Raw genomic sequence first — 19,829 nt, 5'->3', positions numbered from 1 at the left:
TATACATCCATGTGCAATCGCATTAAGTGATGGTAAGTAAAAACTATGGAGCAAAAGCCAAGCTACGATTTAGTTTTACAGGCACGAAGAAGGATTTCTCTAGAAGACAGCTGTGGCACAAAGCAGCTCAACTATCTCGACACTCCCAGATCTGCATTTGTGAAACGTCCCAACTTTCCGAAGACAGTAATAGAAGTTATTGCCGATTTATGTCAAGAAAAGGATTTATATATCATAGTTGAAAAGTAGAGGAAAAGCAAATGGGCACTGTAATTCAGATTATTGCTGTGTTTATGTTAACATGCAAAAAGCTCATATCTATTTGTAAAGCAGTAATTTAGGATCTCGTATTCATAAAGGGGGTAAATCTATAGTTAAATACCACCACTCCAGCACAGTCAGCCCTCTATTGATATGGGAAAATATTAAGGTGCAATTAAGTTTCATCAAATCTTTTCTAAAGATCATTTGTAAAGTGTCAATTTGAATACAAAAAAATTAGAAGTGTTTTCGTAGTTTGACATCATCTCTAGGAGGCAGTAAACAAAACTGTGGTTATAAAATGTGAAACTGTAAGTAACTTCTGTGTTTAAAAGCCCACCAAAGTCCTGAACTAATCTGCAACCTAACCAATAGTTTTAGTGTCTTTCAGCTTGTTGTTTTGGTTTTACAGTCCGGAACATTCTTGTTTTGGTACAACCTCACTACTCTTACCAACAATGTTTTCAGCTCTATTTAACCCAGTATACAACCCGTCCAGCACCAAACAGAAGGCAGATACATTTAGCAGCTATCTGGTGAACACAAGCGGATCATGAAGCAGAGATTTTTCCAGAGGCTACTGACCTGTCAATCAAAGCAGCTGTTCCTTCATGTATAACTTAAGCCTTAAATGGGAGCGTTAAAATTCAACCTCATACGGAGGTTATGAAGGAGGAAATCAGCTTTAGAGACCAAAACTTTATTATTATTATTATTTTCGTGGAACCAGCGGCAATCTACCTGTTTTGAACATAGACTGTAGAAAATATGGACTCGGATTTTCACTAGTATCATACGGATTCTTTCACCAGACTCACTGGCGGTTGTAAATGGCAGCTATCAATCATCGTGATGTCACATCCTCTTTTTATAGCGTCAAATGAATAAAATGAAACCTCTCACAAAAACGCACACTGGGACATTCTTCTGCATCATTTTAACTACCTAAACTGCCAGAAACCATCCTTGGAAAAAATTTATTCAACCTAAACTTTAGTGTTTCAGGCCCAAGTCTCACTAAAATGGACCAGGGTGAATATACCAGCCAGCCACCAGGGGGAGCTCCACATACTTGTGTGCTGTCATGGCATCCATGTTTTCTACAGTCTGATGTTTTTTTATCCAGCCTCAAGTAGCCAGTTGTTGGCACATCTGCATGGCTGCTACTTTTTTTATTTTTTTAATTTTGTTGCTTTGCACTGCACTCAACAACTGAAGCGATATGCATGACGTTTGACAAATCAGCCTACTTTTGAAGCTGCTGACCATTTAAAATATAATATAGTATCTGGCCATGCATTATAAAGGCAATTGGAGGCAACAGTTGAATACATTGCTACAAGAGGAGAAGTTAAAGCCACGTCATGTTCCACCACCTAAACTTCAACAAGAAGAGCGCGTGCTACTGGAGGTGTTTTCATATTCAGCTGCAGCTTTAGTCAAAATGCCAAACAACATGCTACCATGACCCTCATAGAAACACCTGAAATGAGACAACAACTATCAGGACAGCTTGATTTACTGAGTTTCCCTTAAACATTTTCGTTTCACTGATACTCCATCTTCCTTTGACGGGTTTTAGGCGTGAGCCGGCGTCCACCTCATTGCAAATTTCAGGTTAAGAGCTACAGGAGGCACATACGACGTACACAGCTCCTTCCACCTCAGAGACACTCTCCATCCATCCTCACCTAGCTCCACATATGCGCGCTCAATTAAAACGTCTCGACAAACTTCCACGAATGCATTTCAGACACTTTCGAGCTACGACACGTCTTTAAATTTCTAGCCACGCATCCATCTTCTACATTCTCTCTCCTTCTGAACGACATCTCCTTCACTGTGTGTCTTGGCTTACAAAAAAAAAAAAAAACCTGTGCGTGGTTCCAAGATTTTCAGCTACTGGAAAAGAAGAAAAGAAAAGAAAAAAAAAAGACCGCCCGTTGTATTGCTCATACAGGAATAAACATAAGATAAATAAATACAACCTTGTTTCAAAATCAAAGACCTAGTAGGAAAGGAAGAAGAAAACTCGACGGAAAATAAGAACACCAAAGCTCATTTTTACGCCATTTTGTCAGTCAAACACATCATCACAAACACAGAGAATAAAGAGTTAAAGAGACTAAAATGGTTGAAACAGCCTACTTGTTTACCTGTCTAGTTTTTTTTTTGTTGTTGTTATGTTGAGTGATAGTGACGAGAGAAGAGGTGACGACGAGATGGATTCACACTGAATTACTGTGATGTTATTTTAGCAGAGGGTGAAGGAAGGGCTGCTGGGAACAAACCGGTCACAGGGGAAAGAGAAGCGTGCGACAGAAACGAGAGGCGACGCTGATACTGGTTTTCACGTCATGTGTTTTGACAAATGAAGCTATTGTTGTTTGTGGGTGTGGAGGAGAGGGAAAGTCCACCAGAGCATCCAAGTGATTCCAGAACGGCCGGCTTAGAACAGAGGCAAACCAAACATGTGAGGAGCCCCTCATTCCCCTTCAAATAAGATTCCCACCATGGCCCAAGCATAGTCTATACAGTCACTTCAGCCAAATGAGGGAGAATGGGGGCGACGATGATGAGGGCGACGGTGGATATGAGAGAAGACGGCATGACGACACATCGGTTGAATGATTCAAACTTTTGCACTGACAGATTTAAGATAAAATGGGATTGAACCGGGGTCAGAGAGGTCAAGATCCCTTTAAGGAGCTGCTGTCATCCCCCCGCGCCTCCACCTGAAGTTGCAGCAAGGAGGGGGCAGAGGGGGAGGTGACGCAGCCGGCGGAAGCCAGCGCCTCGATGAGGGAGACGCTGCGAGGAGCCGGGTGATGGTGATGGTGATGGTGGTGGTGGTGGTTTTGGTGCAGAGAGTACGAGGATCCGTGTGGGTGGGGTCTGTTGTTGTCGTCGTCCAGGGGGGCCAGACAGGTGATGATGTCGGCGCCGTGGTCCGTGCGAGAGCGAGCATTCTCGCGGAAGTTGAGCTTGAAAGACTCAATCTGCAGCAGAAAGGTTTGGGGGGGAGGAAGAGAGGGGAAAAGGTAGAGAGGGAGAAAAAAAAATCAGACAGGAGAAGGCGGGGAGGAGGAGGGAGGCAGTGATGTCGAGGGAGAAGTTGAGATGAGGAGGGCAGAGGGATAGCAGAATTAGATGCCTGCAAGATAAGAAGCCAGAAAGCGGTGGTGTGATGAGGGGCTCTGGACTACAGACATGATGAATACAGCACAAACACGATGCAGTCACAGTGATCAAGTGATTTCAGCTGAGGAGAGAAAAAAAATACTTTTAAAATGTTCCTGATTGTTGGATAACGCTGGGCATCCTCGACTGCTCCTGTCTGACTCCTCTTTCCACGTTTGCCATGTGGGAATCAAACACCACACAACACACGCACACACACTTACTTGTCTCTGGGATGCGTGAGTCCAGAGCCTGGGGCTCCGGGAGGCCCTCACTATCACAGGGAGCCCCGTCCTTCAGCCCATTCTCCTGGGCAGCGGGGCTCCCAGCCTGGCCCGGCTCGGAGCCTGGGGCTGGGGCCGGGCTGCCACTCAGGGGAATCCCACTCCCCTCTGTTGCCTCCTGGGCCCCCTCAGCCTAAGAAACACATAGCAGGGCGGGTCAATCGGTGGGGGTGGGGATGGAAGAACCTGGCTCCAGATCTAGATCTAGGACGTACTCCTCAGATTTAAAACTCACACAGGTAGATCTGTTCTGCTAGAAATTTTTGGCTAGGGCAGGTAAAAAAAAAGAAAAAAAGGCTGATCTGGAGCCAGGCTGTGCATGGTGAAGAGAGATGGAATTAGAAAAAATAACAACTTAAGTAGAAAAACAAAGCATGCCTAATGAATGCAGTGCCAGAAAACTAAATTTAAAGCCGAGCATATTGTGTAAAAAAGCAGATGTAAAGTGCAAAATGCGAAACACATACTCTCAAAGACATTTATACAAAAGCCTGAATGCTGTTTCTCCCGCTTGGAATTAAAGACGATCCTATGGATTTATTTTTATAGTGGATTTCTAGTTTATGCACAGTTCAACAGTCAATAAGAACACAGTGTTTTGTCTGCCTCATATCTTCACAGATACAAGGTTTCAGTGAAACGTTCTGGCTTTAAGACCTGGCAGTATATATTTAATGCTCAAATCCCATATAAAGACCCAAATAAAGTGGTTCCCAGTTGGCCTGTGTAAACGCAGACCACTAATTCTTTCTCAGCTGGCTGGTGTGGCTTTGTGAAAACGCTGCTTGAAATCTCACGCTCTAGTGAGGAGTCAGAGCAGGATGTGAACGTGGGACTGAGCCAGAATGATGTGAACTATAATCTGTGTGTAGTATGACAATGAATGATAATGAATGTCACAGTTTTTGGAGAAGACACAATACTGTTTTTGTTTTTGTTTTTGGCCTTTTCATGGGATTTGGCAGCACTGAGAAAAATGGCCAGCCTTGTCAATTGAAAGGTGAACAACAGCACTGCTACTGAAAATACATGAACACCCACCAGTGGGAGACTTTTGACAGCAACACAGAACGAGATGGGGAGTGAGACACGGTGTTTATTTAACCTCACAAAAGCTCTGCGGATATTTAAAAAAAAATAGACTTCACTCGTTAAGAAGCGACTTTCTGTTCTATTCTTAGCAATCGTCGCGATGACTGGGCGTGCAGAGCTGTGGATGAGGATGTCAGCGAATGATGTGATCATGCAGCGATCGTGAAACACAGATGGACTGCCATAGGCTGAGGGGACAGGTGACATCATGGTAAATTAACCCGTTTGTTCATATAATGACGCAGCATTTCTGCATTGTAGAGCTACTTTCTCTCAATTCCTTCGCTCTGAAATATCTTGGACTTGGTTCAGATGTGTTGTCCCGTGCAGGGGAGAATCCAGAAGCTCCAAGGTTCGGGAGAAAAGAGTTTGAGGTGTGTCGGGTGGCTTTCACATGGCTGATGACAGGCAGTCAGCATTATCTGTGACTGCAGCTCGAAGCCAACATCTTTCAGATGTCGTAATGAAAAAAAAAACAGCGGTGAAACGAGACGAGCGTGAATCCTTCCTCACACACTCCTGTTGCACATGTTTAGACACTGACATGCAGAGAATGAAGACACTGATCACACCAGGATGATTTTTCTTGTGAAAATGTCAGTGAGGGTGGTTTCGTCTGGTTGTCATCTAGGTTTGAATGCAGCACATTAAAGATGATGAACAGAGGTCCTTCAGTAGTATCTGAATGCAGGTGAGTGATTAGGATATCATTTATTTATCACTCACCTTATCAATTCATGTTATTATATTCTCTTGGTTCTCGCTATGAGGAGATCCTGTTTTTCTGTGTCCTTTTCCAAAGGTTAAAGTGGGCGGGGCTAAGACAGTAAGTCGATGAGCTGTGTGATGAGCGTGGGTGAAATCTGATTAAGCTACACCCACGCGTTCACACCTGAATGTATTATTAGCTCATTTAGCCACGACAGTTTAATGCTGTAGAAAAAATACCACATCAAAGTTTTCAGGGTTTGCTAAATAAATAGATTTGTAGGAAACTACAGGAGGGACTAGATAGTGACCAAAAAACACTGTTAAAGTTTTCTCTTTTAAATTGCACTTGTACATATTCTGTGTATATATTCCCTTTTGTGCTTTGTGTCAAGCATAATGCAGTAAAAGTAGTGTAGGGTAGTAGTAGTAGCAGAAGCAGCCAAAACTGTATTTCACAGTTTCATGAACACTGTGGAAGTGACAGTAAACATGGCTGCATGTAGTCAATGCATCTTAACACACAGGTGCAGCAGCATTTTATGCAGTTAATAATGAAGGAATAATTCCAGCAGGTGTCATCAAACTTCACACACAACTCTCCAGAACTCTAGATCACGCTGCATAATGACTATTTAATTTATCAGTTGGTCTGTGAAAACCGGATGCAGCTTCATGAAGCAGGGTTGAGATAAAAGCCAAAGATAAGCAGGTATTAGTTTCAGTTTCCCACAACTACACAAATGGAAAAAAAAAACATCAGGTTACATAGAGAGCAACCAACTGTGCCTGATAATATCACCTTGATGTTTCCTCCGCCGGGTGAATGGCTCACATTGTCCATGGAGCCCACTTTGGACTGGGCCTTTTCCCGAAAGTTCATTTTGTGAGACTCGATCTTCACGACGCCGCCCCCTGCAGGAAACGCGGCTAATCAGTCGGATGATCGTACATGTACATACACAGACACGAGCTTCCACACGTCCTTCTTTCACATTAAACCACTGATTGCCAAGATTATTACGATGGTGTCTGTCTGCCTACTCTAAAGAAACTAAAAAAAGTAAAATCGATTGACTTCCAGTGTGTGTTAACTTTCATCAATGGAGGATTTGTAGCAGAGTTAAGGCTATTACATCTAATACAGCAGGGGCATTTCAACATTTCTCACCAGGCTTGTGCTTGATGTTGTCCTTGGAGCCACACTTTGACGTCACCTTACTCAGATCCACCTTCTTGCTGAGAATCTGCACCTGTTGAATGTCACACAACGTCCATTCATAGATTTATTTTTGTGAAAATGCTGGACCGAGGTAGACATACGAGCGTCCTTCTGGAATTTCATGCTAGCAGGTTAAATGATGATCTCAAGAAGCCAAGAAAAGGTACATATCTTGTGGCGTCCTCCGTGTTGTGGTGCTTACAAAACGCTGGTTGTCAAGAAAAATGCATTTATTTTTTGAATATGTTTGTGCTGAAAGCAAGATAGCAGTGATTCTGTCCTCATAGCAGCGGACAATCGTGAAAGAGACAGAGTCAATCAGAGGTTTGCTTGACGGGGGTTTAGTAAGTTAGTTGCAGGGAAGGACAACACAGGAGGAGTTTAAAGGAAGCATGGAGAGCATAAAGCGGGAGAAGTGCTGGTAGATTCAGCTTGCTAGCCTGCTGTCCACTATCTTCAGTTTGGAGTTTTGTTTTGAAGGGCTAACATGTTTACAATTCCATGGCCGATTCCAAGAGATGGAAGTACAATGTCTCATCTTTGCTCCGCTGTTCATTCCAGCCATTTCATGAGGTCAAATTGTTTGGCTAGCGGGCCAGAGCTTATGAGCTCAGTACTTACATTCCCTCCACCAGGAACATGCTTCATATTGTCCTTGGAGCCCAAGCGTGAGGAGACGTGGCTGAAGTCCAGCTTTTTGGAGACTATCTGAACCTATATGGACACAGCATAGCAGCAAGAGGGGAGAGGAGAGCAGAGAACGGGGCAGGGAGGGAGGAGACCACAGTAGTGGAATTGAAAAGAAAAGGATCGTAAGGAAGAGAAGAGAAGAGGAAGAGAAGAGGATAGGAGAAGAGAAGAAAAGAGAAGGACAAAAGGAAGTGTAGGGGAGAAGAAGTCACCATTACAGGTAGGGTTAGAGAGGAAAGGACAGGAGGGGATGGTCCTACTAAAAATATTTAAAGAAAACTAGCTTTGAATAGATTGAATAGTGGAAGAAATATAAAGGGATCGGAAGGATTTCAAATGCTTCTTAACATAAAATCTAGAGAAAAGGAAAGCAGAGTCTACTGGGGACCACACAGAACCTATCTTTAAGAAAGCACATAGAGTAAAATACCCTGGACTCTCAGATAAAGTATCGTTAGCAGACTAGAGTTAAACACAGACTGACCACTGACAAAAGCAACAATATCTGGATTAGGCTGCCCGACACATTTTGCATTCAGATTAGTTGTTACAGTTGTGTTAAATACATATACTGTTTTATTCTACAACAAGACGAAGCAGTGTTACAAACGTATCAGATACAGTTATGTATCCACATGTGTCTCTGCATGTGTCTCAGATGATTTTTTATGGAGGTTGAAGATGACTTGAACCTGAATCATATATCATATTTATGTGTATGGTCTGGTGGTCTTTGGTCTTTGGGAAATGTAGACTTAATGTGTCATAGTAGAACAGGTAACAGGTTGTGGATTCCTGATCCAGGCTTCATTAAAAAAACAACCAGAACCAACCTAGATCCTAAATGGCTCCAGCTGAGATGTCTTTTAGAAGTGTAATTAGGTTGGGATGGAGGTGGATCATTACTTTTTGTTCTGTCAGCTATTCGTCATAGCTCAAGGTAAAACCTCAACTCAGGAGTAAATCCCAAATCAGCTTCTATAATCGTCACGTCTTTGTCGATGTTAATTAACAGTGAGAACAACCTACCTTGTGAAACAAACATTAATTACATTTATTAAGATATTAATTAATTTTGAATCCACAGTTTTACTGTGAGCGACACCTGTAATAGAACCCAAGTGATAACGTTCACGTGTAAAGTGAGCGTTCGAAAATGTGACAATGTAAGATGTGTGAAAAGGTGCAAGGTGTACCAGCAGCTGTTCAGTTGTATATACATGAAAGATGAAGGAAATAAAATAGCAAAACACATCAACAGAAAAGATGAGTATGTGTGGTGATGAAGGGGAGGACGGAGAGGGAACTCACTTTGCCCTGGCTCGTTTCTTTGGAGGTGACAGCCCTGTTCTGAGAGGCAGATGACACCTGGAGAGACAAGCCCCCCCCAGGTCAACGAAAACAACTCATGACAACACACGGGGAGAGAGGGCGGTGTAGGAGGAAGCGCAAGGAATTATCACCAGGTGCAAGGTAAGATTAGGGGATAAGGATATAGATGAGAAAGTGACAAAAGACAGAGAGGAGAGAATATTAATGGCAAGGAGAGAGATGGAGTAGACGTAATGTCAGAGCAGTAAGAGTTATTACAACTGAGGAGGAAAATAGGAAAATAGGAAATAACATGCTGGGAATCGGGTGAAACAAAGGGACTGAAACCTGGGTCAATTAAAGGACTAAAACCTGAGTTTAAAAGAGACTGGACCCTGGGTTTAAAAAGGACTAAAACTGGTTAACAAAAACTAGATCCTGGGTTTAAAAAGGACTAAAACTGGTTTACAAAAACTAGATCCTGGGTTTAAAAAGGACTAAAACTGGTTGACAAAAACTAGATCCTACGCTTAAAAAGGACTGATACGTGAGTCTAAAAATGGCTAAACTTAGGTTTTAGCAGCAGCACTTTGGAGTTTGGATAATGGGTGAAATGATTCGAAATGAGCATGCAAAGGGTGAAAGAATATAAAATAATGGAAAGTTTGATGAAACAAAGTAAAAGAACACAGCCATAAACAGTGAAACTGAACCCCCGCCAAAATGAATGCGACAAAGTTGTGTTTTTTGTTCCCAGGTTTATGGCTGAAGAGGTTTACGCGTCCAGAGAAGACTTTTTAAGTGAAATAAATGTAGTAAGAGTACATTTCCTGTTAGTTCAGAAGCAGCCTGCACCACGGTGGGACCTACCTTCCCTCCTCCAGGCTGGTGCTTCATGTTGTCAGTGGAGCCGATCTTGGAGCGAGCGTTGCGGATGTCGGGGGCCGGTGCGGTGCCGGGGCGAGCCGCGGTCCTCGAGGCCGTGGTGGCTGAGGTTGCGGAAGAGGGCCGGGGAGCTCGGGGCACCGGGGGCTTCTTCTCTGGAGCAGCGCCCGGGGCGGAGGATGGCGTGGCCGGCTTGGCTGCTGTGGTTCGAGTGCGAGAGGCAGCCGTGGAGGAAGCGGTGCTGCGGGTGGTGGTAGAGGCGGTGGTCTTGGGCTTGGTGGAGTCGGCTGCAGGGAGAGAAGATAGAAAGAAATGATCAGCTTCAGAGGATCTTTAAATCTTTTTGGTTTGGATGGATTACACTTAAAATAAAGGAAATCTAATTCGCTCCACTTTTGTTTTTGAAATATCAGTATTTCAGTAAACAGTAGGTAGCAGAAGAGATTAAATATTAATTCTTTTGTGGAGTAAACAGACAATATAGAATAGCAACCCGTGCATTCGTTAAGTTGGTGAGAGGACCTTTCAGCTCAGGTGGTCTATAATAAACTCTCCTGCTGCGTGAGAGCAGAAGTTCTATCATCCTTTACTTCCTAAGCCACGCAGCACTGAGGCAATGCCATGTTTGCAGCAGTTACAATCCGTCAGCTCGCACACATTTGTCAGTATGGTATGTCAGCTCTTTCTTTAAAGTGCTGAGACATGCTGAGCCACGTGTCCTGCTGTCAATCCCTCCAGAGTGCCTTTTTTCCCCCCGACTATCTCCAGCTCCAGATAAGACATGTTTAATTGAGGAAAGCCCCCCCTTGCCTCGTTTCCAAAGAGTAATTTGACTTTTTTTGTATGAACCCTGGCGGATTAAGACAACCCGGGGCTGCATCAGCAAGAGCTGCAAGCTCCTGTCAACAGCGAGGGGACAGTAATCCACAGGCTGCTGCGGCGAAGGTTTTTAAACTCTCCACAGCCTTTCAGCTATTAAGCCGCTCCCTCACCGAGCCCCAGCGTCATTGTTGCGGTGTGGCGGTACGTTGTCACACTCTCTGCTGACGGCTCCCCTGTTGCCAAAATGTAAACTAATCTGTCAACAAGAGGAGGTAAAGCTGTAACTGTGTAGAAAGAGAGAGACATGGGGGAAAAACTGAGGAACGTATGACAGGAATAGAGAGTGAGGAAGAAAGAGGATGGAAATATACAGAGGGAGGCAGCGTTGTGACAGAGCAGCTGAAAATAACGGTCTATTAAATACTAGTGGACATTATGATTCTTGTCCGTCTAATAGATATTAATGTCCCTTTTATTGTCTAGTCTTTATTTTTCACAAACTACCATACATGGTTCACCCTTTAATTAGTCATAGTCATGACAGGACATAACACAGGCTTTCATAGACCTTACACACACACACCCATCGGGCATAACATTATGACCACATTCCTAATATTTTGTAGGTCTCCCTTGTGCCTCCAAAACAGTTGTGACTCATCAGAAAATGGACATGTGTCTTCTGAGGGTGTCCTGTGGTATCTGGTAACAGAATGTTGTTAGTGGGGGCCTTTGAGAGGAGGGGCCTCTGTGGATCATCCCACAGATACTTGATCAGTTTGGGATCTAGTGAATTTGGAGGCCAGGTCAACACCTTGTGCCGTCCTTTGTGTTTTTTGAGTTGTTCCTAAACCATATTTGTGTGCGTGTCTGTATGAGGCTGCTGCAGACAGCTGCTGCCATCAAGGAGTGTCATTACTATGGGGTGCTAAGTAACATGTTTAGTTTTATTTACTTCTCCTGTCAATGGTTTTAATGTTGTTTAATGCTGATCAGTGTATTGATTTCTCTACTGTTACAGATTATGTATGGTGTGCTGAGTGTTTCTACATTGTTCATGCAACATTGAATTTTCCCAATTTATTAATTAATCTATCATTCAGAATATTCTAGTTGTCAAATGGTTGATTTCTACTGCTTTTCCTATGACCCAGTAAATTGTGACTTGTGTCACTTGTCAAAGGATGTAGTAGTTTTATAAGGGAACAGCCTAATACCCAGTAGGGGTCTTACTGACAGGGAAAAAACATCTAATGAGTAAAGGAACTGGGATTTAATACCTGTAGAAGTCCTCAGAGTGCTGGGCTTCTTCTCCTCTCCTGGTTTGCCGTCTGTCTTAGAGGCTAAAAACACAGATTGCCAGTGAATGAATGTGTTTCAAAAGACTAATCCTGAATTTTACTCATTAAGTCTTCCAAATGATGAACAGAAAATGTGTATATCTATGTACACACCCAGAGGCTTTCTGGCTGCGGCAGTGGCAGTCGTGCGAGTAGATGTGGTGGTGCGCGCCGTCGTGGCGGTTCTACTGGCTGCCGCGGCGGCGGTTCCATTTTTGGTGGCGGCGGCGGAGCCTGTCTGATTCGAGGTGCCAGTGCTGGCCTTTGGCACCAGGGGGCGCTTCTCTGTGGTGGTCTGTAAAGAGGGAGTGAAATCCGAAAGAGGGAAAGAGAAAGGAGAGATTGATGAATGTAGGCAGCAGGAAAATAAATGAACAATAAACTGGGACACAATGCAACTGTTCCCTTCACTGACGAATCCAGGTCAAACATTTTGCCATTTCGCCCTAATGTGTGTAAGCTGTAGATTGAGCCCTCAACCGTGACTGCACATTTTTTGTTCAGCAGCATATCCCCCCTCTCCGTAACTCACAGGATGATGCCCTGCTCCACATCCAGCTTAGCCGTCCGGGAAAAAAAAAAAAAAAAACTGACTGGACACACTGAACTGATTCACCCCACTTCCCTGGGGTGTCGAGCAGCTAAATAAAGGCTGTTAATTCATTGGATGTCATGTCGCACTAGTTGCATTTAAGGGGCCACCAAAAGAGGGAGAGGGAAGGTTTTTGAGAGCACTGAGGAGGGACATGTGTCATGGGATAAAAATGGCTAGTTTTCCAGATTCGTCCTGAAGCCACCGGTAGTACGACTCCGATTTACACAAGATAACACTATTGTGCAGCATATATCGGACATGTATGTGGTACATAATACAAGCATTTTAATACTGGCAAATGCTGTAATATACAATTGTTTCTGTGCATGATGACTTAAAGGGTTACTCAGATTTAATTTCAAATAGATCAATCCCACCATGGAGTTAGTTTAGTAAATGTACTGGATCTATCCAGATTTAAAATGTAAACTTTGGAGGTGTTCATAAAAGAAAGAGAATAGAAAAAGAAACTACAATTCAATGCCACCCAAAGAGGAATACCATGGGTGGTTTCAGACCAAACACTTATAGGAACCTTTGAGGATGTCTGCTGTACAATCCTGGACTCTATTTCTCCTTGTTTCAATCCATCTTACAGGACAACAGTAAGGGCTGTTGGTTATATGGCATTTTCACCAAGTTGGCTATTGGTGTTGCATTCATGTGTTGGACCAATCTGCAGGTAGTTTAAGTTCCTGGTGTGTCTTAGCGAATAAACACCTGGCGTGATCATTATTCTTTTATATAACTGTATGACGTCATAGGAAAATGGCTGCCACGTGTTTGTCTGAGTTGAACAGTGAATAGACGACATTACTGATGTTCAGTCCAAACAGATATGATCAAGTGGACGATTGATTTCAGACGATGATTGACTATTTACACAAGCTTTTGGTGCGATAATATCATTACATCCATTGATCTCTAAGCTCCTTGTATTCCATGCAAAATCACACAAACAAAACACCTCTTCACCACTTCCACCTGTGTCTTTGTGTTCTCGTCGTGCCCCTTTGGACCCGGGCCAACATTACTGAGCTACCTAAACAAGCTGCCTACAGAGAAAAGCAGACAGGTGAGAACAGGAACAGTTCTCACAGCATCAGATAGGGCCAAGCCTCCTGAGTAATGCAGTTTATTCAAGGTATCGTCCAGACAACCTGATACGAACCGGTCAGAGTGGCAGTTTGTGCAGAGTGCCAGTGAGCATGAAAAATCACGCTCAATCACCAAAGAGCAAAAGTCCAAAGCGCTGTTACTGCCCGTGACTACTGGCCCAATTTTAGTAAAATGCACATCTGAGTGTTTCTGAATCCATCAGCGTGTTACCTTCTTGGAGAAAAAAAGCTTTTGTTTTCATTATGTGCAGTTTTCAGTCTTGCCAACCCTAAAGCTGTGCCCTTTGACTCATCACAGTGCTTTAATAATGCACCCTGTGCGTGCTAAGAGGCAGAGACCAGATGGCCAAATTCCCTGAGCCAGATGGAAATCCATTTTTTTGCAAAAATGTGAACATTTAACAGTGATTTAACCTTTGCACGCTCTTTCTAAAGTGCACCGACATTTTGATGTAATATGACCTTCTGATTTCTGAGACGAAAGCTTGGAGTGTGCCTTTGGAAAGGATCCATCAGGATGAATTACATCAGTTCAATCCAGCTGGCTCGTTTTGTATAGCATTCAGCCTCCTCCGCCATATGTCTCCATGGCTGACACTTACCTTGGGTTTAACGTCACGTGTAGCGGTGGTGGTGGAGGATGAGGGGCGGCTGGTAGAAGTGGTGGAGGGCCGCTTGGGCCCAGCAGCTGTTGTGGATGGTGCCTTGGCTGTGGTTGTTTTTTTGTCTGGGGTGTGGGTGGTGGTGGTGGTGGAGGAGGAAGGTGTGGGGCGCTTAATGGGGGCAGCGGCTGAACCACCAACAGAGCTTGGCCGCGTTTTGGCAGCGGTGCTCAGTCTGGTTGCCCCGGGTGCAGGCTGCGATGAGCATGGGGTGGATGGAGGGACCAAGGATAAGGAAAGGTAGCAAAGAAAAGGGGAAAAAGAAAAATAAGGAAAATGAATGATGACGGATGCGGGGTTGAGCTGCACAAGCAGCAACTGAATCAAACATGGAATAAAAATAAGGTAAAAAATAATAGTTGGAACTAGTTTGAATGTGAATATAGGGTATGGTAGGATGGTTGTGGGACGGCTGTTTTTGTGTATATGTGGATCTAAATATGTACAGTCAGCCTGAACAATAGCAATGGCAGGAGCATTAGCATCAGACATAGTGAAATTATTAATAAATCTAAAACCCACATGGGATTTTCCAACAGTTTTCACCTGTCTTGATCCTAAACTAAAGGTAAATGGTCTTCCAGCACATTTCTACATCTATCGGGCTCAAAGCGACACATCTACCAACTGGTTCACACACTGGGAGCCACTTTGGTTCAGTTTCTCATGGTTCATGTACCAGAGATCAAACCTCTAACTAAGGAGCTGCTAACCTCAACCTGGCTCTTGTGTCTTACATGTCAAGAGTTCAGAACAAATGAATGAAAGTGACATTCAGTGTTTTTGAGAAGTTAGTCAACAACAGCCACCTCTAGGACTCGTCCGGCAGTAGTTTGTCGTTAAATAAACAGAATGGTGACTGAATGTCAGGCCCACTGATGAAATTATTATCAAGTGCTTTGAATTCATGAAATCGTATGCGTTTGATTCACCTGTTTCCGTGTTGTATACAAGCCATGTTTGTTTTCAGTGTAAATGGAGTCTAACACTATGTACAGTAGAAACATGTCTTATACCTTCCAGTAAATCCTACCTTAGTCTTCTTTTCTGCACTTGCCAGGTCTTTGCTTGGTGTCGCGGTGCCTCCGTTAGCTGCAGGTTTAGTAGGTTTTTTGGCCTTCTCTCCATCTGGTTTCGCAGCCTTGTCCTTCTTGTCGTCTTTCTTCTCCGCAGTCTTTTTTTCCGCCGGCGTCTTTTCCTTCTTCTCCTCCTTTTCCACCTTTTGCGCCGGTTTCTCTGCAGCCTTCTCAGGTGATTTCACAGCCTCGTCCTCTTTTTCCACCTCTTTGCCTTTCTCTGCATCATCCTTTTCCGCCTTGGTGTCTTCCACCACCACTTTCACCGTTGTCTCTGCATCTTCCTTTTCTTTCTTGGTGTCTTCCAGCACCACTGTCACCTTTGACTCTGCATCTTCCTTTTCTTGCTTGGTGTCTTCCACAACTGTCACCTTGGTCTCTGTGTCATCCTTCTCTTTCTTGGTGTCTTCCACCACTGTCACCTTGGTCTCTGTGTCATCCTTCTCTTTCTTGGTGTCTTCCACCACTGTCACCTTTGTCTCTGCATCATCCTTTTCTTTCTTGGTGTCTTCCAGGACTACTGTAACCTTTGTTTCTGTGTCATCCTTTTCTTTCTTGGTGTCTTCCAGCACCGTCGTCACCTTTGTCTCCACCTCAGCCTTCTTCTCCTGGTTGTCGTGACTCATATCAGTCTTGACAGGTGTGGGCTGTTGCTCTGGGACCTTTTCCACTTTGTCCATGAGCTGCTGTTTGTCATCCTTAATCTCAGTTGTCTCCGTCTTCTCAGCGGTTTTGTTCTCTGCTTTCTCTTCCTCTTTGGGTTTGTCATTTTTGTCCATCTTTTCCACGTTCTCTGCTGGTTTCTCCACTTTGTCGGTCAGCTCGGTCTTCTCCACTTTCTCCAACTTGTCCTCTTTTGTCGCCTTTTCCAATTTTTCTGGCACTTCTTCTGCCTTGTGCATTTTATCTTCTTTCTCTTCCATCTTCTGCACTGTTTCCTCCTTTCCTGTTTCCTTCTCTTTTACCTTTTCTGTCTCCATATTTTTTTCATCCAACTTTTCCACAAGTTTCTCTGGCTCCTTCATTTTGTCTGCCCCTTTCTCGTCTTTAACCTCTCCTGCCCCCTTGCCTTTTTCTTTCTCCTGGTCCTTTTCCACGTCTTTCTCCGCCTTGGCCAGGGTCTCAGTGTTTGTGAATTCAACTTTAACACCCTTCTGTTCAGCCTTGTCCAGAGGGTCAAACAGGTCCACTTTCTTTGGGCTGTCTTCTAGTTTCTTCTCCTCCTTCTTCTCTGCTTGCTCCATCTTGTCTGATTTTACTGCAGATAAATATAAAAAAGAAAGGGTTTTGATTAAAGTCCCAGTTTCCCTCATAATATATAATTATAACAGTTGCAAACATGGCTAATGAAAGTTACAGGTTTCCCAACAACATCAGCTGAATGCCTCTAAAAGGAATAAGCCCAATGGGGTAGAACCATTAAAAGGCCTCAACACCTTGTGCAACACTGTGGTGATGTGTGATCACGTCTGTTCTAAAACAGACGCCAATGTTTTCTTCACCACTGATATAAGTGCGACAAAGCAATCCTGTGTAATACTAAATATTACATATGGTCCATTTATGCAGTGTATTATGTGGGATAATACAGTTACACTCAGGAAGGGCATACACTCAGTCTGCCAGTATAAAAGTCTGGAGCAAAAGCTTGATTTTACACCACACACAGAAAGCGCCCATTCATATCAGTCACTTTAAACAGAGGCTTTTATCCTAATCTCCTTGTGATATCTGTCCCCCTCAGCACAACACACACCTAGAGACAATTTACTCCACGGTGACACAGATACACTGCTAAGAGGAACGACTGAATCACTGTACAGGACAGGTATTACGCTCGACCTGTCTGTCCTCAGGGACGTGCTGCAGGCCGTTGTGTAATATGCTACTTGTGTCTGTGTGTTTGCCCTCCTTCTTCTTTTTCACTGTAATTATTTTTCACTGTTGCTTTCAATAGCTTCTCCTGGCGTCTCCACCCTCATGCCATGCTATAGTAGGCCATGATATGCTATGTTATATTATGTTATGCTAAGTTATGCCACAGTATGCTATGCTATGCCATGCTTAGTTAGGCTACAGTATTATACACACTTATGGTAAATTTGCTAGCTTGTTGTGTTATGTGATGAAGTGAAATAAGGATTTTAGCTAAAGAAAGAATTCTGTTTTAATGTGTTTGATTAAAATCTATTTACATCTCAAGTCTATTTATTTGACATTTTAGTTTTTCCTTAGGGTTCAATAGAAAATGGTGATGAACATCACTTAAGGGAAAAAGGAAAATGTTGTGAACTGGAATGTTTTTGACTCACTAAAGTGAAATATGTGCCTCATCTGACCTCAGGTGATGATTACATAACAATGAGCACAGTCAGAGCATCTGAATCTAGCTTTGTCCCAATTTAGGAGCGGGACACTCTGATGTCCACGTTCCTTAAATGAGAACGACACAACACGTTCAGCCCTGTCCTCCAAATCCTGGGGAAAATAGAAGCAGTGTGCTCTACAAAGCCCTCGCAATCCATCACACAGAACGGTACGTCACAAAGAAAGCCTGCCAGGTCTACCACCCGCCAGGATGCAAAAAGTGCACATGTGCTTCCAACTGAGGGAAGACTTTTCTGGGACTATGGACATGAGCAATTTGTGTTTACAGGAACATTAGAGAAGCACAAAAAGACTGGACTTCAGTTCCCAGTTTGTATTTGCTAGTCAACTTAACTTGATCAAGAAAAAAAAACAAAGAAGAAGAACTAAGTGACTTAACAGTTGGACTGTAATATAATTTTTTTAAAATTATTATTTTATATATTGTGTAGAGGTTGGCGGCGTTCTGAACCCAGGTGTGTTAGTTAACATCAATGTTATATCCATCCAACCTAATGTACTTCAAAACCTCCTGCTATGGCTGTGTAATCTATTCATTTAACTGAACATGGTCGTTCTCACAGTCTGATAAAGAGAACCAGTTATGCCAGTTTGAACAAAAAACATTATATGTGCATGTGACACTTACTAGTATTGAATTTCAACCACAGGTGGCCGTTAGACAGAGTCCTCCTGTATTTAAAAAGCGATTCATGATTAAAATGTCACGTCATTATCCCCTAATTGTGGTAAATGGGTTGTGTGATTTTAGACCTTCTCAGATGGATTAAAGGTTCGTTTGGCCACCTGTGTAGTCATACTGTCGTCACTTGATTCGGGGGAACATGGGTATCATTTCAGGACTCGCAAATACACATCTAAAATCAAACATGATGAGGCGAGCCAGGCCCTCGTGTTTGAGTTCACCGTAACTATCCAGTGATCTGGAGAAAGTCTCATTCCTGTGATAATTTATCTCGTTATCTCAAAAAAAGTCATCTTTTCTTTTCTCTACATAACAAGTGAAATCAATGCGTTATTTGAGAAATGGTACCTCGAGATAACAAAATAATTATATAGTGGTCTCAAGAGAATGATCTTTTCTCAGATAAACACTTTCTTGGTAGATAACAAGGATATTAATAGATATCTATGAGCAGGCTGGATATTAAGAAAGTGCTGGCCAACACAAACTTGGCACTTGAGGGCTGATATTAAAGCGTAATTACCCTTTTAATGCTCGTGTCATCTTACAGATTTATCACAGGGCTCGAATCAAGAAATGGGTCTTTGTCTCATCGTCTTAAATGCCACACACTGACTCTCATGGCTGCAAGATTTATAACAGGAGTTCACTTTACAGACAAAGACAAGATAAAAAGGATGCTAAAAGAAGGAGCGATGGCGAAGGCAGTCGTAGCCTTCAAACACATGAGAATGTGGGAGGACAGAAAGAGAGCGTGGAGAAAGACTAACGAAGATGAAAACCAGACAAACTGATTAGGAATGCTAATGCATTCCCTTTCTTATCTGTGCCTGCTTTTATGTTAACCTCAGCTTCAAGAAAGGGACAAGGAGAAATAGGAGGAAGGAAAGGAAGGGACATGATAAGGGGATGGGGCGTTTAAGGGTCTGAGTCGGGCAAATTGACAAGATTAGCTTGTAGAACATACAGCAAGCAAACATTAAATAAACTGACCTAAACAACAGAAGACACCAGAGTGAAAAGAGAATAAAAGAAGAGCAATCGAACAAACAAAGCTTTCTGTTTTCACTCTGTAAAGAAGGAGCGACTCTGGAGATCAACCCAATACTTTTAATAAGGGCTGAAATTGGATACGTGTCACAGCTGTGGAAAGCCTGGTGAAAATGGCTTCATTTAAGGAGGCAGCAGGAGGTGACACCCAGCCTACTCACCATCACACTCTTTGTTTCTTTCCTCTGCTGACCCTGCCATTAACAACCTCACCAGTCGCAGTTGCTGTTGTCGTCCCATCACGCACACAGGACATTATCAGATGAAACGACTATAACCACAGGTTGTTGACAGGGCGCAGGAACATGGAAACTCTCGTCGCAGCTACAACGTTCAACAGCTGATTCACTTATCTTTATCTTGTTTCATTTGTCTAAATGCTTTGCGCTGCTGCAGTTAGTTTTGTAAAGGTGTGCATTTCTCACCAGCCAATTCAAGCAACAAACAGCTGTGTGACATG

At 43.2% G+C, this 19,829-nt stretch overlaps 1 protein-coding gene across 12 annotated transcripts in view; it reads right to left on the bottom strand.

The window, feature by feature from the left end:
- Positions 1 to 3,088: 3,088 nt before the first annotated feature.
- Positions 3,089 to 19,829, bottom strand: part of LOC124995407 (microtubule-associated protein 4) — a 92,019-nt gene continuing 75,278 nt past the window's right edge. For 7 of the 12 annotated variants that reach the window (XM_047567714.1, XM_047567726.1, XM_047567718.1 and 4 more), the window contains 11 exons: positions 15,204 to 16,504; positions 14,111 to 14,365; positions 11,910 to 12,090; positions 11,736 to 11,798; positions 9,619 to 9,920; positions 8,749 to 8,805; positions 7,369 to 7,461; positions 6,697 to 6,778; positions 6,328 to 6,440; positions 3,666 to 3,858; positions 3,267 to 3,415 (listed from right to left, as the gene is read on the bottom strand). In XM_047567714.1, the coding sequence (XP_047423670.1) occupies positions 3,408 to 3,415; positions 3,666 to 3,858; positions 6,328 to 6,440; positions 6,697 to 6,778; positions 7,369 to 7,461; positions 8,749 to 8,805; positions 9,619 to 9,920; positions 11,736 to 11,798; positions 11,910 to 12,090; positions 14,111 to 14,365; positions 15,204 to 16,504 (2,648 nt within the window). In that variant the 3' untranslated portion in view covers positions 3,267 to 3,407. The other 5 variants (XM_047567715.1, XM_047567719.1, XM_047567717.1 and 2 more) reach the window with 5 other exon arrangements.

The sequence above is a fragment of the Mugil cephalus genome, chromosome 18 (genome assembly GCF_022458985.1).
Source record: "Mugil cephalus isolate CIBA_MC_2020 chromosome 18, CIBA_Mcephalus_1.1, whole genome shotgun sequence".
In the NCBI taxonomy this organism is placed as follows: domain Eukaryota; kingdom Metazoa; phylum Chordata; class Actinopteri; order Mugiliformes; family Mugilidae; genus Mugil; species Mugil cephalus.
Note: the sequence above shows the minus strand (reverse complement) of the source record. Positions and strands in the feature narration are given on the sequence as shown.